This window comes from Corella eumyota, chromosome 6, assembly GCF_963082875.1.
Source record: "Corella eumyota chromosome 6, kaCorEumy4.1, whole genome shotgun sequence".
NCBI lineage: Eukaryota > Metazoa > Chordata > Ascidiacea > Phlebobranchia > Corellidae > Corella > Corella eumyota.
The window spans coordinates 14,617,862-14,634,946 of NC_137495.1; the positions used below are offsets into that span (position 1 = coordinate 14,617,862).

A 17,085-nucleotide genomic window follows, 5' to 3' on the forward strand; every position below is an offset into this window, starting at 1 on the left:
AGAAGACGAGATTGAACAAATCGTTCTGGCCAAAGCTTTAATTTAGGCTTTTACTAAGGACCACAAATAGCTTTATTTTAGGCTTAACCTAGGCTCAAGATTTTGATGTTTAACTTACAGTTAGGGAAGTTTAAACGGGAGGCCTCCCAACGACAAATGGGAGGCCAAGCATTTCTCTGTACGTGGATATTCATTGGTTTTATAAGCGCGTCTGATCAGCTTGTAGTGCCTTTAGGCCGATGGCTTTGATCGACTGTTTGCTTTTTTGAATATCGGATCACGTACGCTATGGCAGGAACTGTTTTTCCCTAAATTGGCACAGTTTTAAAGCTTCGAGGTAAAAAATGTCTAATATAATATGGCTAAATATTGCTTTTTATGTTAAGTTTGTTTTCTGCAAAAAAAATTAAAAAAAAAAGTACAACAAACGGGTCAGAGAGGACAAAATAAGGTTATTTTCCTATGTCTGCCAGCATATGATCTTACGACGATGACGTCGTGCATAACGTAACTCGCGAGCGTTGGGACTTTCCCTATTTACAATATTTACCTTCAAATCCCGATATCTCAAAAACTACTTAACCAATTTTTAAAATAATGGTATCCTCGTGCAAGTTGGAAAATTCCAACATAATTAAAAAAGAAACTCTACGACCAAACCATCTCTTTAAAAATCAGTTTAATTATTGTGCAAATATAATCAATAATATTCTAACATGCTAAAAGCAACTCAAGACTGGGTCGGTGTAATAGTTGTTGCTTTATATTTAGGTCTTGAAGTTGACTTTCTTGCAAAGAATATTTAAAAAGTGGTGACATTTTTCGTACGCCGCATATGAGTAACTACTTCAACTTTTTGTTGACATCGCGTTGAGAAAATGTGATTTTGTAAACAGACCAAAAACAGATGTTTTTAGATTAATTGAGCAAATTATAAAGTAAAAACAAAGAAATGTTAAGATATATTTATGTTAAAGAAATCAGAAAAGTTATGGTCTGGCAATATTTGCCAAAATTGTTTGCGTTAGCTGATATATTCTGGATAAAATTTAAAGTTAATTTTAGACATAAATTAAATCTTTTTTGCTGAATAATGTTTTTATTATTTTATTAATATTTAAACGAATAACGAACAATTTTTTGTATCAAATTTGAAAATTATATATCCTTCAATGGCAGCATGGTGTAGTGGTCAGAACACTTGGCTTCACTACATGAGGTCCTGGGTTCGATTCTCATTGCTTCCATGCTGTAGCGCTCTTAAGTAAGGCGCTATAAACCGTATGAACTTGAACCAGCACTTAATCAGCAGCTTTTTTTAAGTTGTCAAGTTGACCTTTCTACATCGCTAATTAATAAATGTAAAAATATATTTTAACAGAATTTAAATTTAGTTTACTTTAACATTAGGAAAACAATTTCAAAATGGTTAAATCATTTAAAGGGGAGCCCATGTATCATTGGTATTGTATAACAATCCTAATGTTGTGTTATGGGTTTGGGGAGTTGGGTCATTTTATGATCGGTGTCACCTCAAAGGAAATGGCACAGGACGTTCATTTTGGAGACATGGCTTGTTTGACCTTGGACATAAATGTTGAAAAACTGTCAAACACAAAATGCAGAGACGTGAAGAATTCAACACAGTGAGTAGTTGTTAATTTTGCATGCTAATATTATTTTATTTTCTTAGATCTATATTACTAAAGGCAATACTAAAGGTACACGTTAACAAAAATTTGCAGAATGTGGGATGGAATAGAAATTTTGTATTTCACTGTGGGTTAAAGTCGGTATTTATTTAGGACTGAGGGATGATAGGGAAAAGTATAAAAATTTTACCCTTTCCGCATTCAGTGATTTTTTGTTAACATTTACATAATATGGCCTCACTATTTTCCGCACCCTAAACTTTTTGAATTCTGTATTTTAGTAAATAAATCTAACTCCTGACGACATAGTGTAGTGGTAAGACACTTGGCTTCACTAAACTAGGTTCTGGGTTTGATCCCCACTGCTTCCATACTGTAGCTTCTTTAACTAAGGAGCCATTATTAATATAAACTTTTGCTACGACAATTATCAGCAGATTAATGACTGTAAAATATATTTAATAATATCCATAAATTCTAAAGCTAACTTAAATTTGCTTAAACATGCCATCAGCTGGAGTCAAACCCAGGATCTCAGGTCTTACTTAAGGATGCTACAACATGCCAGCAGTGGAAATCAAACCCAGGATCTTAGGTCTTACTTAAAGATGCTACAACATGCCAGCAGTGGGAATTAAACCCAGGATCTTAGGTCTTACTTAAGGATGCTACAACATGCCAGCAGTGGAAATCAAACCCAGGATCTCAGGTCTTACTTAAGGATGGTACAACATGCCAGCAGTGGAAATCAAACCCAGGCTCTCAGGTCTTCTTAAGGATGCTACAACATGCCAGCAGTGGGAATCAAACCCAGAATCTCAGGTCTTACCTAATGATGCTACAGCATGCCAGCAGTAGAAATCAAACCCAGGATCACAGGTCTTACTTAAGGATGCAACAACATGCTAACTAACAAAGTAAATTATTAATAATCTTAATTTTTAGATGTAATCTCATGGGATGGAATGGAACGATATATTGTGAATGGAATTACTCAGGGAATAGAATACCAAGTTCTTGCTGGTCCAATATTTATTGCCATTTTTACTGTTATGGCAGTTGTAATGGGAATTGTTGGCGATAAATATAACAGGTTGATTACCGACTATTTTTTATATTTATTTATCCTCAATGTGGGAAGGTCAACTTTACGACCTAAACATAGAGTAACATCATTTACTCTGACCCAGTCTCAAGTTGCCTTCAACAGTTTGGGATATTATAGATTATAATTGCTCAATAATTAAGCTGCTAATTAAGTGCTGGTTCAACATGAGTTTATACCGTTTTTAGCACCTTATTGAAGAGCGCTACAACATGAGAGCTGTGAGGATAAATTTTTTTTATAATTTTTTTTTTGAGTAAAAAAAAGTTAATAGAAAATGTGCTATTGTTAGTAAAATGGTGGTTTTGGCATATAGTTTTTGCTAGAATGTCAGTAACTCCATTTTCTGCAAACCAAAAATTTAAAAAAATTTTTTTTTATTTATTTTGCTTTTCAATATTTAAATTTTTAATTAACTTTTAAAAAACTCTTTTTATTTTATGGTTTAGAATCCAGATATTATCTGCAAGTGTTTTCTTTTACTCGGTAATGACTTTTACCACCGGATTTGCCGACACTTATTGGTTGTTAGCTTTGCTGAGAGTTGGTTTTGGGGCAGGGTAAGTTTAAAGTTTGTTTCAGTAAAAAAATATTTAAAAAAAAAAAGTTTTTTGTACCAGTTAATATTTTTAACTAAATTTGTGGGTGAAGCATGGTGTAGTGGTAAGAGCACATCACTACGTGAGGTTCTGTGTTCAATTCCCACTGCTCTTGTGCTAGGGTCTTAACAAACCTTAATAATATCATATTTTTTTGTTTTGTATGTATAATAAATTTTCTTAAAAATCTAAAACTTTTTTTCCCAGAGAGTCGGCCTGTACTCCTTTTACCTCAAGTTTGGTGGCTGACATTTTCTCACAGAAAGTTCGAGCTTTTGCGATGAGTTTTTTCAACTTTGGAATTTATTTTGGATATGGTTTGGCATTTGATATTGGAAATTATGTGACTGACGCCAACATTCTTGGAATGGTGAAAATTTTTTAAATATTTTTGACCGGCAGCATGGTGTAGTAGTCAGAACACTTGGCTTTACTACATGAGGACCTGGGTTCGATTCTCACTACTCTCATAACGTAGTAGCCTACCCTTTTTTTGAACGATTTATTTTTAGGTTTTTCTATCAAATCAACCTCTAAAAAAGCAAAATTGATTTAAATTTATTTTATTTTTAACTAATGTTTTGTTAATTTTTTCTTAGAGCTGGCGTTGGTGTTACTTTATAGCTGGAGCTCCAGGCATAATTATGGCGATTATTTTATATTTTTCTGTCAAAGAACCAGAACGTAAAATTATAGAACAAACTGAAGAGAATAACAAATATGAGATAGATTTTGGTATTTAATACTTTTGATAAAATGTTTAATAAATGAAACTGTTTTTTGGATTTATTTATCTTCGTTGTGGGAAGGTCGATTTTATGACCTAAACATAGAATAACATCAGTTACTTCGACCCAGTCTCGAGTTGCCTTTAGCAGTTTTGGATATTATTGATTATAATTGCCGATAATTAAGCTGCTGATTAAGTGCTAGCTCGCAAGAGTTAATGCCGTTTATAGCGCCTTACTCAAAGGTGCTACAGCATGAGAGCAGTGGGGATTGAACCCACGACCTTATGTGTGGTGTAGCAACTGTTCTTACCACTACACTATGCTGTCGTTTTCATTATAAAAATTGTATTTTTTAAGTTTGCCGTAAATTTTCTTATTTTTTTGGAGAAATGTTTAAAAGTTATTTGGCCTATTTTGCAAACTATATTTTTAACTAAGCTATTTATAAACCTGGCTATAAATTTTATTATTTAGGAAAGCAGTCGGTGTTGAAATCAATATGACAACTTTCAAATTATTTATCAAATCTTCGACTATCTTATTGTTACTGGTTGGGGCTTCATTCAGACATTCTGGTGAGTTTTTATATTTATGAATAAAATCCTTAGTCGGTGCTTCAACATGCCGCTACTGGGAATCAAACTTTAAACCTTACCCTCTATACTGTAGTGGTCAGATCACTTGGCTTTACTACATGAGGTCTTTGGTTCGATCCCTTCTGCTCTCAAACTGCCACAGGCAACTCGAGACTGGGTCGGAGTAACTTGTGTTACTCTATGTCTAAGTTGCGCATTCGACTTTCCCACATCGAGGATAAAGATATATACAAAAAAATAATAATAATATGCCAAACTGCTAAAGTTAACTCGAGACTGGGTCGGGGTAACAAATATTCATCTATGTTCAGGTCATGAAGTCGACCTTCCCACATCGAGGATAACAAAATCTAAATCAAATTTTAATATTTTCAGCAAGTTTTTGTTGGTCTTACAACAGTCAGTTATATTTTGATCAATATTACCCCGGCACAGAGGTGGGGTTGTGGATGAGTTTAACTTCCATTGTTAGTTGAACGATTGGGATAATCACTGGTGGAATTTTGTCTGATTTACTTGCTTCTAAATACGGTAATCTTTATTTTGATCATATTATTAAAAATTCAATTTACTGAATGGACACTTTTCTAAAATAGTTTTCGAAAATGGCATTATCTGAAAATTTTGACATAAATTGAAGGTTGGCAGCATGGTGTAGTGGTCAAAACCCTTGTCTTTACTACATAAGTTCTGTTGTTCGATCTCCACTGCTTCCATGCTGTAGAGCCCTTAAGTAAGGCGCTATAAACGATATTAACTTCTGCTGAGCCAGCACTTAATCAGCAGCTTAATTATTGAGCAATTATAATATCCCAAACTGTCAACTTGAGACCGGGTCGGGGTAACTGATGTTACTCTATGTTTAGGTTGTGCATTCGACCTTCCCACGTTAAAGATAAATAAGTACAATAAAACAGTTTTATTTTCAGAGAAGGGATAGGGTATAAGGGGGTTAATATAAATGTCCCATTATGTGTAAATTGACAGTATTATTAATATAACACAAATTTTGTAGATTTGTATTTAGAAATATTCCATTTTTTTGGGGGTTTAATTTTAAATCTAATTTTTTAGGTGTACGAACAAGATTGTGGGTTTTGGTCGTTAGTCAAGCAATAGCCTGCCCTCTAGCGGCGGGAACTCTTTACTTTTCTCCGCCTTATGCTTTTATTTCGCTCTTTGGAGCTTATTTATTCGGTAAATAGTTTCATTTTTTTTAAGAGTAACAACAGTTACACCGACCCAGTTTCGAGATGACTTTATTGTAATCAAATTTTATTTAAAACACAGCGGAAATGTGGTTCGGAGTTTTGTTCATTGTTTTGGTTGAGTTCTTTCCTGCCCAGTCACGCGCGACAGCGATTGCTATGTTTATTTTTGTGATTAATAATATCGGAGGGAATGCCCCTCTTATAGTACCACCTATGATCAAATTTTTAGGTTTCAGGGAAGCACTGTACATCGTTTACCCAGGATTTTACTTGGCTAGTAAGTTTTTTTTTCTTTATAACTGCTTTTCCTCGATGTGGGAAGTTCAACTTTACGACTTGACCCCGTTTACCGACTCATTTTATTATGATTATATTTGGTTTGGTATTTTGTTTAAGTTTTATTTATAAACGACAAGACGTTAACAGTAATACTTTTATTGTAATACGGCGAATCACTTGGTTTAATTAAAATTTACGTTACAAGATCAGCTAGATCGCTAGACTGACGTTAAAGTTAAGTACGGTTTGTAGGTCCAGTTATTGCGAGATGCAACGGTGACCAACTATCGGTAGATTGGTGAAGAAAGTTTAAATTGTTCCAGTATTTATAGCAAAACCGGAAGGCAATAAAAGTTCGTTCGTTGTAAAGCCGTTGGCCTTCTACGTACAGGTTACGTGGCTAATTCTCGTTAAAGGCGATTTTAGTGTGCATTGTTTGAAGTTGACGCCCGTTGTAACAAGAATAATTGTTGTACGTCCCGGTCAATGACATTGAAGTAGCATTAAAGTAAACGAGCCATCTGTGGGCTTTGTAGACATGGACATGTCAAATGTCGGCTTACAGGCAAGGGAATAGTTGCAGTCAGAAAATCGTAGCCAGTTTGGAAGTCTGGAGGAGTGCGTATGCCCCTTGTTCACCACTTCTGTTTGTATCGTAAATATTCGAGAAGATATGGGAACTGTCGTAATTTGTTGTGCCTGCAATGAGGGTTTATGTTGTCTCGGATTATCTAAAAACAAAGTTGTTGTTACGCTTCCTACAAAATGTAGATTTTGGCGTTTGTTTTATTTTTGTTCGAGGAGATATGGGAACTGTCGTAATTTGTTGTGCCTGCAATGAGGGTTTATGTTGTCTCGGATTATCTAAAAACAAAGTTGTTGTGACGCTTTTTACAGAATGTAGGTTTTGGCGTTTGTTTTATTTTTGCGCTATAAAACGTTTATTTGCTGCGCTTTGTTAAAATGGAATAATAGCTTTAGGCAGTTGTTAGTTATATTTTATTTGTGCGCGCATAGCAAACTAATTATTTAACACTTTTATAAAGGTATCCTATTTTATATCGTAATTCGGAAGGTTAAAAATATCGAAAGATTTGAAGTATCGAAAGGTTTGCGTATTCGAGGTTAATTATAGCACTCCACAACTATATTATTAACCTTTAATCAGGCCGGAAAATCGCCATTTGTAGAGTTACTAGATTTATTGTTATAATTATTTTGATTGTTTATTTGGTTTAATTTGACTTGACTCCGTTTACCGACTCTATTTGTTATTATTATCTGGTTTAGTATTTTGTTTAAGTTTTATTTATAAACAACAAGACGTTAACAGTAATACTTTTATTGTAATACGGAAAATCACTTGGTTTGATTAAAATTTACGTTACAAGATCAGCTAGATTGCTAGACTGACGTTACGGTTACAGTACGGTTTGTAGGACCAGTTATTGCGAGATGCAACGGTGACCAACTATCGGTAGATTGGTGAAGAAAGTTTAAGTTGTTCCAGTATTTATAGCAAAACCGGAAGGCAATAAAAATTCGTTCGTTGTAAAGCCGTTGGCCTTCTACGTACAGGTTACGTGGTTAATTCTCGTTAAAGGCGATTTTAGTGTGCAATGTTTGAAGTTGACGCCCGTTGTAACAAGAATAATTGTTGTACGTGTCCGGTCAATGACATTGAAGTAGCGTTAAAATAGACGAGCCATCTGTAGGCTTTGTAGACATGGACGTGTCAAATGTCGGCTTACAGGCAAGGGAATAGTTGCAGTCAGAAAATCGTAGCCCGTTTGGAAGTCTGGAGGAGTGCGTATGCCCCTTGTTCACCACTTCTGTTTGTATCGTAAATGTTCGAGAAGATATGGGAACTGTCGTAATTTGTTGTGCCTGGAATGAGGGTTTATGTTGTCTCGGATTATCTAAAAACAAAGTTGTTACGCTTTCTACAGAATGTAGGTTTTGGCTTTTGTTTTATTTTTGTTCGAGGAGATATGGGAACTGTCGTAATTTGTTGTGCCTGCAATGAGGGTTTATGTTGTCTCGGATTATCTAAAAACAAAGTTGTTGTGACGCTTCCTACAGAATGTAGGTTTTGGCTTTTGTTTTATTTTTGCGCTATAAAACGTTTATTTGCTGCGCTTTGTTAAAATGGCATAATAGCCTTAGGCAGTTGTTAGTTATATTTTATTTATGCGCGCATAGCAAACTAATTATTTAACACTTTTATAAAGGTATCTTATTTTATATCGTAATTCGGAAGTTTAAAAATATCGAAAGATTTGAAGTATCGAAAGGTTTGCGTATTCGAGGTTAATTATAGCACCCTACAACTATATTATTAACCTTTAATCAGGCCGGAAAATCGCCATTTGTAGAGTTACTAGATTTGTTGTTATAATTATTTTGATTGTTTATTTGGTTTAATTTGACTTGACTCCGTTTACCGACTCTATTTGTTATTATTATCTGGTTTAGTATATTGTTTAAGTTTTATTTATAAACGACAAGACGTTAACAGTAATACTTTTATTGTAATACGGCAAATCACTTGGTTTGATTAAAATTTACGTTACAAGATCAGCTAGATTGCTAGACTGACGTTACGGTTACAGTACGGTTTGTAGGACCAGTTATTGCGAGATGCAACGGTGACCAACTATCGGTAGATTGGTGAAGAAAGTTTAAATTGTTCCAGTATTTATAGCAAAACCGAGAGACAATAAAAGTTTGTTCGTTGTAAAGCCGTTGGCCTTCTACGTCCAGGTTATGTGGCTAATTCTCATTAACGGCGATTTTAGTGTGCATTGTTTGAAGTTGACGGGCGTTATAACAAGAATAATTGTTGTACGTGTCCGGTCAATGACATTGAACTAGTTTGAACTTAGAATTGATTGTAATAGGCTTATTACAATTGATTCAACAGAGTCCTTTCTTTGAGTTCTCATTAACGAACCACGTCGCCAATCGTGAAATTCCTCATCGACTGAAGCCATTTTTGTCGCAATTGTAACAAAGTCAAATACTCCTTTGTCAATCGCTCCCAAAATTGATCAGCAATAAGTAGAACCTCCAAGATCGTCTGTAACTGTCTTCATTGACAAACGTGTCTGGAGGCAGGTCGTTGTCCATTGTTCAGCAACATACTTGGCGTCAAAGCCAATTCATCCTTGCAGTCGTCGCTGAGTGGCACCAGAGGTCTGCTGTTTAAAATTCGTTCCACCTCAGCCATCAATGGCGGACAAGACATGAATTGTTCCCGAATGTCCATGCCATGATACTTACAATGAGCTCGGTTACAACCTGGTTAGATGGAAGAATCATCTGATGTTTGTTGATTAGAGGGACGGTTGAATTATGTAGCCTGCCACTAACGTACATATTGCCTTTGACTAAAACCGGGCTTCAGTCCTTTCAGCGATAAAACTAAATACAACCATAATCAATATTAAGGTTTAAAACATCTGGGGATACTAATGTTATCTCAATCAACAAGAGTGCTTAGCCAATTATTCTAAGTGTTAATATGTAGTTCTGGAACCAGATCGTAAAAGCACTTCCACGAGGCTGCTAGTAAAGTCCCTGTAATAAAACGTCATTTAAAGAAACAACGCAGTGTTTTGCAACACAATCAAACACTATAATGAACTTAGGGCCCGTACAGTGGTGTGGTATATACCACGTTATATCGTTTACACAATTCCTATTAGCCAATACAGTCCCATGTCCTTATTTTACATATTCATCGATTTATTCCCTATATTGCCTAAAAGTTTCAGGGTTAGCAATAAACTTCTTTTTCAAAGATTGCAGCCTTTGAAGTGTCATTTTTCTATTCTTTAAGAGTTATATATATTTCTTTTTCCAGAGTAATCCAATTTCATAGTGTCAGCCATTTCGTGAAACTGTTTTGTTCATAATTTTCAACGTCCTTTTGTCCTTTATTGACATTTCGCTCTTTAGCGCACAATCAAGGTCGTGAAAATTGCTCGACAAAAACATCTGAAATTTTGTTGCATGATGTCGATACTTGTTCAGGCTCATGCATAAAATTAACATTAGTTCGTTGAGAGGATTTCCTTGAGCTAAGGTCTGAGCCAAACAACGTCCAACCCAACACCGTATGCAGGCCGAAAAGCTGGCACTTTTTGCCGTAACGCCATTCAGAAACCCTGAATGCATCGTGAACATTGTTTCCCAGAAGTAGCTCCACTGATTTTGTTTTAAGTTCAGGAAACTTCAGGTCACGCAGATGTGGATATATGTTTACCACTTTCTTAGTTGTAATGCTGTCACCTATATTGACAATATGATCAAGTACCAAAAGCTTGTCGACAATAAACGATTCGGTTTGACCTCCTATACATAAAGTGAGTCAACTCGGCTCCCATGACTAGTTACTTAATTTGCTGTATAAAGTTCGGTGTGTTCTTTTGTCTCCTTCTAATTTCTTTGCAAGGCTTGCAGTACAAATACTTGTATCTGAACCGTCATCCAGAAAAGCGTTCACAAAATTACTTTGATTGTTGCCCCACACTTTAACTGGCACAATCTTGAAACGTTTCACATTTTTAACGCTGTTATGGGAAACCTCGTTGCGTGCCACAATAGCTGACTCGCTTTTCGGCTCCGATAGCGGGCTTTATCGTCACTTTAGTAGATTATGACATCACAATTTAACTATAGCGGGCTTTGTCGTTACTTTAGTAGATTATGACATCACAATTTAACTATAGCGGGCTTTATCGTCACTTTAGTAGTTTATGACATCACAATTTAACTATAGCGGGCTTTGTCGTTACTTCGGTAGATTATGACATCACAATTAAACTATAGCGGGCTTTGTCGTCACTTTAGTAGATTATGACATCACAATTAAACTATAGCGGGCTTTGTCGTCACTTTAGTAGATTATGACATCACAATTAAACTATAGCGGGCTTTGTCGTCACTTTAGTAGATTATGACATCACAATTAAACTATAGCGGGCTTTGTCGTTACTTTGGTAGATTATGACATCACAATTAAACTATAGCAGGCTTTGTCGTCACTTTAGTAGATTATGACATCACAATTAAATTACCGTTTCAAAAGATATTTGAATGCGTTAGTGGATAAAAATGTTTAGGTTTACAAATATTAAGGTTGTTTGGTTATTAAGTTAATTGAGAATTGTCATAAGTAGATAACGTAAAGCTTCTGACTGTAAGTCTATATATTAGAGAAAAATGAGGCGACTTTACATTTCCATTCAAACAGTCAGAGATTAACACTCAAACAGTTTAAGTTACTGCGCTTCAAATCTTAATAGATAACAATTCGAATAAGTATTTTAATGCAGCGTTCCTATCATTGTTACGTCATAGTGTCGTCACATCTCCTTAAAATTTTTTTTAAATAACAGCCGATATAAAATTAATCAACATATAATTTTTGGTGCGTTTTGGTACCTGCGTGTTTTGATACAAAAATGTTGGAACAGACGGAAAGTTATTTCCAATTATTTGTGATAAATATTAATAACAAAATATAACTAGCTTGTTAAATGAGTTTAGAATAAAACAATTGTAACTTGAAACTTGCTGAAATGAGTTTGAAAGTTTTTATGTTTTTGTGCTTCTGGTTATGCTTCTGGTTATGCTTAGCTGCATCCCAAAACAACCAAGTTTGTTTTAATGCAAGCCCCGATAGTCCCGCTTTCAGGGAGCTAAGATCAACCCAAGGGAGACCAGGAAAGCTTGGACCAGCTGGAGCAAAGGGTGAACAAGGTGTAAGGGGTGAAATTGGCCCCACCGGAGAGTGTTCTTGCGATGGGGAAGTCGTGTCAGAGTTAGAAAAAATTCTCCCCCAAATAAAAGGTATTTTGGTTACTTTACATTTGTTAAATAATGATAATATCATCGGCTTACTGGTAGAACCTCAAAACTATAATAAAAACAATTTTAAGAAAATTAAATAATTTTTTAAACCTTGCAAGTCTATTTTGTATGGTTTATTAACATTGTTACTTATATAAACAAGTATACTTAATACAGTGGCATTTTTAAAGTGCTAAAACTGATCTGTAAAATTAATTTTATCATAGATATTTAGTTATTGTAGGGAATTGGGTTAAGGTGACAGAAAGGTCCAGTAATGTATTAAAATACTTAAATATATTCCTAGGTAAAACCTTATTCAAATACAATTCTGGTTAACATACTTTATTGGTAACAATATATATACAAAAATAGGGGCGATAATATTACAATATTACATTACGCTAAATCATTTCTAAACTAACATCATTATCATATAAAATGCACTAACTTCTTTCTCCACAATCACAATTATCAAAAATACAACACACTCACAACTTCGCCTTCCACGTAAAGCGACACCTTAATCAAATGGTACATAATAGACACAAACTAAATTATTCTGCGATGCGAAAATAAATAATATACTGGGTTAAATAATACAAAACTACATTACATGGCTGTACGTTTCACTGTCATTTAAAATGGATGGTAATTCTATATCAAATTAATTAATAATAACAAGATTCAGGAAAAATATATTCAGCAAAAATCTAACGCATACATAAAAAGAACTATGTCACTATTGATAATGTTTTTTAAAGGTTTTTACTATATAGTAAAAACTAAACAACAACAGGAAATGTTATCGAGATATAACCTAAATCCAAAATTGGGGCGTTGATATGTACATAGATAGCGAGTTTGCACAGTTATTTGGGTTCACAGAACGAAAGTTATTATTTTGCCTGAGAAGGGGTTCTTACGTATTCTTTTTTGGGAGACGCAGAATTTTTTATTTTTTAGGATTCCGCCTCTCCTTTCTTCACTTTCTTTCATTCTTCGGTTCCTTCATTTTCCGGTTCCTTTATTCTCCGGTTCCTTTCATTCTTCGGTTCCTTCATTTTCCGTTCCTTCATTCTCCGGTTCCTTCATTTTCCGGTTCCTTCATTTTTCCTTCCTTCATTCTCTGGTTCCTTCATTTTCCGATTCCTTCATTTTCTGGTTCTTTCATTTTCCGTTTTTTCATTCTTCGGTCCTTTCATTTTCCGTTCCTTTATTTCTCGGTTCTTTTATTTTCCGGTTCCTTCATTTTCCGTTCCTTCATTTTCTGGTTCCTTCATTTTCCGGTTCCTTCATTTTCCGTTTTTTCATTCTCCGGTTCCTTCATTCTTCGGTTCCTTCATTTTCCGGTTCCTTCATTTTTCCTTCCTTCATTCTCTGGTTCCTTCATTTTCCGATTCCTTCATTTTCCGGTTCTTTCATTTTCCGTTTTTTCATTCTTCGGTCCCTTCATTTTCCGTTCCTTTATTTCTCGGTTCTTTTATTTTTCGGTTCCTTCATTTTCCGTTCCTTCATTTTCTGGTTCCTTCATTTTCCGGTTCCTTCATTTTCCGTTTTTTCATTCTCCGGTTCCTTCATTTTCCGGTTCCTTCATTTTCCAGTTCCTTCGTTTTCCGGGTCCTTCATTTTCCGTTCCTTCATTCTCCGGTCCCTTCATTTTCCATTCCCTCATTTTCAGTTGACCCCTTTTTTGTACTTCATAATGGGTTGGTTCTGGTTGATAGTGTTGATAAAGTTTGTAAATATTTTTGCTTTTGATACCCCCAGTTTCACGGCGAAAATTACATCACGGCTGTCAATGCAGGTGATTTTCGCCGTTCTTTGCGAACCAGCACCACAGCTGTTTTGAGGCTAGGAAAGCATTTGCAGCGTAACTGATTGCGATGCTAAGTGCTTTTCCTACATTATTATATTAACACCCGATATTTAGTTATTATGTCAGTTTTAATTTAACAACATTTGTATGTTAACAAAACTTTAACCACTCGATCTTTTTACTTAAAATACACGGTCATTTAAAGTTCAAAAATCAAATGATAAATTAATAAAAAGATATTTTTAATTACAAATAAAATCATTTTTTTTCATGCCGCTAAATTTATATTTTTGTATTTTTTTTGAGTTACTAGTTTCTAACAGTAAGCAGACAATATAACAATTTATAAACATTTTGTAATATTTAATTTTACAATTTAAATATTTAAGAGTTAAGCTAAATCGTGCCAACTTATAAGATTAATTCTAAATAAACATAAATATTTATAGCTAGTGTTTGTGCGCTTGGGTTAAAAGATGGAAGAATACCGGATAGTGACATCACAGCTAGTTCTTATGCCAGCAGCACCTACTCACCACATAAAGCAAGGTTGGATGCTCATAACAGTGGTTGGTTACCTAAACAATGTGAGTTGTTGGAATTATTTTCTATCTTATAATAAAGTTTCACAACTTTTGTAATTAGTGGAAAATAAACATTAACATTGTTTTAATTAATAGACAGGGTTGGGGAATGGATCCAAATTGACCTCAAGACATCAACTCAAGTGACAGGAGTTGTGACACAAGGAAGTTACCATATTTCTCGGTGGGTCACCAGCTTTAAGATATCTTATGGGTCCAGTACATCAGATATGCAGTTCATCCAAAATAATGGAAATGATCTGGTAAGCTTAAATTTAAAACGAAAATTTATTTTGTTTAACTAATTAAAGTTTAGAAATAGTTTTTAATTAATTGGTGTTAATTAATTTAAAAAGTTTATTTTATTAAAAATGTTTCAATTAAAATCACCAAAACTTGTTTTTAAAAGTTGTGTGTTGTTTACAAGCTAGATAATAATAACCAAGCAAACCATTGTTTAAACGACCCTATTCTAATTGTTTTGTCACGTCATAGCTTGTTACAAAACTTAATTATTCGTCGTTTGTAACAATAAAGGGTCTGCGACAGTTTTAAATTTTTTATTAATCTAAAAGAAAAGTTTTGTAATTTTGTGATTTATGTCCATAAAACTGGTTGTGATTTATGTCCATAAAACTGTTTTTTACAAGACATGGAACGTATTTATATCACGTTGCTATGGACGCTGTTCTAGCTCCCTAAAAACAGTGTCAACACGAATGCTTAAATTATGCACAACTTAAATATAAAGTCGATAACTTAAATTTAAGCATCGTCGTAACATTTTTTTTATTTAAAATAGCAAAAATCCGTAACTTTTGGGCAGGAAATAAGCCATTTAGATTGTAATCAGGGGCTGGCAAACACGTCACAATGCCCTTTATAAACATTTTAATTTTGCATGTTGCAGTCCCTTTAAGTTAAATGTGAAGCGATGAACAACGCGCGATTATTAAAGTTATAAAATTTAAATAATTAATAGCTTAAACCTGAATATTATTACGTTAAATATTATATTAAATCTTTTAAAGGTCTTTGTTGGTAATGAAGATAGAAATGGTCACAAGTTCAACAACTTTCCTCAACCTATAAGTGCTCGCTATGTTCGATTGTATCCACAAACCTGGTATCGTAGTTTTCCCCTTCTTCGCATGGAGCTTTTATCTTGCTAGTAATCATATATTTCTTTCGGTTAATTATTTTAATTCCTAGTTGTTAATTAAAATTCCTTAGTTATGTAATATATTAAAACTTGTAAACTAATTAATTGTATAATTTTGAACAAATAATCCGTGTTATATTAATTAAATCTTACAAAAAATAAAATTCTGTAAATGTACTAAAATGTTAAGGCTGTAATAGTTGGGTTTATTAAATGTGTGAATAAACATAATGTAACAAAGTCTATAGTAGTAATATTTAAATTTCCTGTTTTCAAGTGAACAGTTACTGCGATGTCAAATCGTAGGTCTAATATTTAGTAAAGACTGTAATCAAAGATAGTGAAAGTAAAGCAATGTGTAATAAATGCAAATTAGTTATTTTAAGTGGCTGTCCAGGCAACAAAAGAAGTTATAATACTAAAAATTTGCAGCCATTTTCATTGACGAAATGTTTTAAATGACAACGGTTTTAGGGACCTTATGAAAGTTCTAGAGCCCAGGTTTAAAATACCATCCCGCACAATACTACCTGCTCTTAAAACAGAGGTGTGGAAAGGATTAGAAGACGAGATTGAACAAAAAGTAAGTGCTGTTACGATTACTACTGATTTGCGGACCAGCAAACAAACAATTAGCTACATCGATGTAACTGGGTCAAACAAAGAAGGTATTGGCCCTATTAGTGCCACAATTGTAGCTTATTTTGGATAAATCCACATCAGTTACCTTTTAATTTTATAAACAAACAGTTTTTGATGTTGATTTGAAATGGAATTGTTATTTATATTTGCTAACAAGCTTTGATGTATTTTTCCTTCCTATTTAAATAATAAGTTTCAATGCTTTTAACTATAACTCGTTTATCGAATTTGCGGGTTATTTAACAACTCTTTTTACATGGGAACTCTAACCTCGTTTTTCTGGTATTGAATCATTTTTCCAACGATTCATTTCTGCTTTTTATTAAATGCAAATGTTCGTTTCTAAAAGCAGTTACTGAAATTCTGAGTTTATTTTTGTAAGAATTAGCCAGAATTTTATATTCTTGTAAACAACCAACAACTAAAAACCGTTCGTAATTAATAGAATTTGCTTCATATTCTTGCATGATTCCCACTGCTGGCATGTTATAGCTTCTTTAAGTAGGACCTGAGGTCCTTGGTTTGATTCCCACTGCTGGCATGTTGTAGGATCTTTAAGTAAGAACCTGAGGTCCTTAGTTTGATTCTCACTGATGGCATGTTGTAGCATCTTTAAGTAGAACCTGAGGTCCTTAGTTTAAATCCCACTGATGGCATGTTGTAGGATCTTCAAGTAAGAACCTGAGGTTCTTTGTTTGATTCCCACTGATGCCATGTTTGTAGGATCTTTAAGTAAGAACCTGAGGTTCTTTGTTTGATTCCCACTGATGGCATGTTGTAGTATCTTTAGGAAAGAACCTGAGGTCCTTAGTTTAATTCCCACTGATGGCATGTTGTAGGATCTTCAAG

The 17,085-nt window shown here is 34.2% G+C and overlaps 1 protein-coding gene and 1 pseudogene across 2 annotated transcripts; both read left to right on the plus strand.

Moving 5' to 3' along the window:
* The first annotated feature begins 1,425 nt into the window (after positions 1 to 1,425).
* LOC145755938 (protein spinster homolog 1-like) lies at positions 1,426 to 10,600 on the plus strand (annotated as a pseudogene). The gene is made up of 9 exons (XR_014284228.1): positions 1,426 to 1,646; positions 2,598 to 2,745; positions 3,207 to 3,317; positions 3,564 to 3,726; positions 3,956 to 4,091; positions 4,567 to 4,662; positions 5,059 to 5,214; positions 5,758 to 5,880; positions 5,974 to 10,600. The product of XR_014284228.1 is annotated as a protein spinster homolog 1-like (transcript).
* A 160-nt stretch (positions 10,601 to 10,760) lies between these two features.
* Positions 10,761 to 15,604, plus strand: LOC145755939 (lactadherin-like). The gene is made up of 4 exons (XM_082572165.1): positions 10,761 to 12,029; positions 14,298 to 14,435; positions 14,529 to 14,695; positions 15,464 to 15,604. Exons 1-4 carry the CDS (start codon positions 11,759 to 11,761, stop codon positions 15,602 to 15,604), a joined length of 717 nt encoding a protein of 238 aa, XP_082428291.1. The 5' UTR covers positions 10,761 to 11,758.
* Positions 15,605 to 17,085: the final 1,481 nt, after the last annotated feature.

Excerpts from the sequence above, each read along its gene's own strand:
- LOC145755939 (XM_082572165.1), top strand. The coding sequence starts at position 11,759 with ATGAGTTTGAAAGTTTTTATGTTTTTGTGCTTCTGGTTATGCTTCTGG. Across the intron at positions 12,030-14,297 it reads AATTCTCCCCCAAATAAAAG|CTAGTGTTTGTGCGCTTGGG; the intron begins GTATTTTGGTTA and ends AAATATTTATAG. Across the intron at positions 14,436-14,528 it reads TGGTTGGTTACCTAAACAAT|ACAGGGTTGGGGAATGGATC; the intron begins GTGAGTTGTTGG and ends TTTAATTAATAG.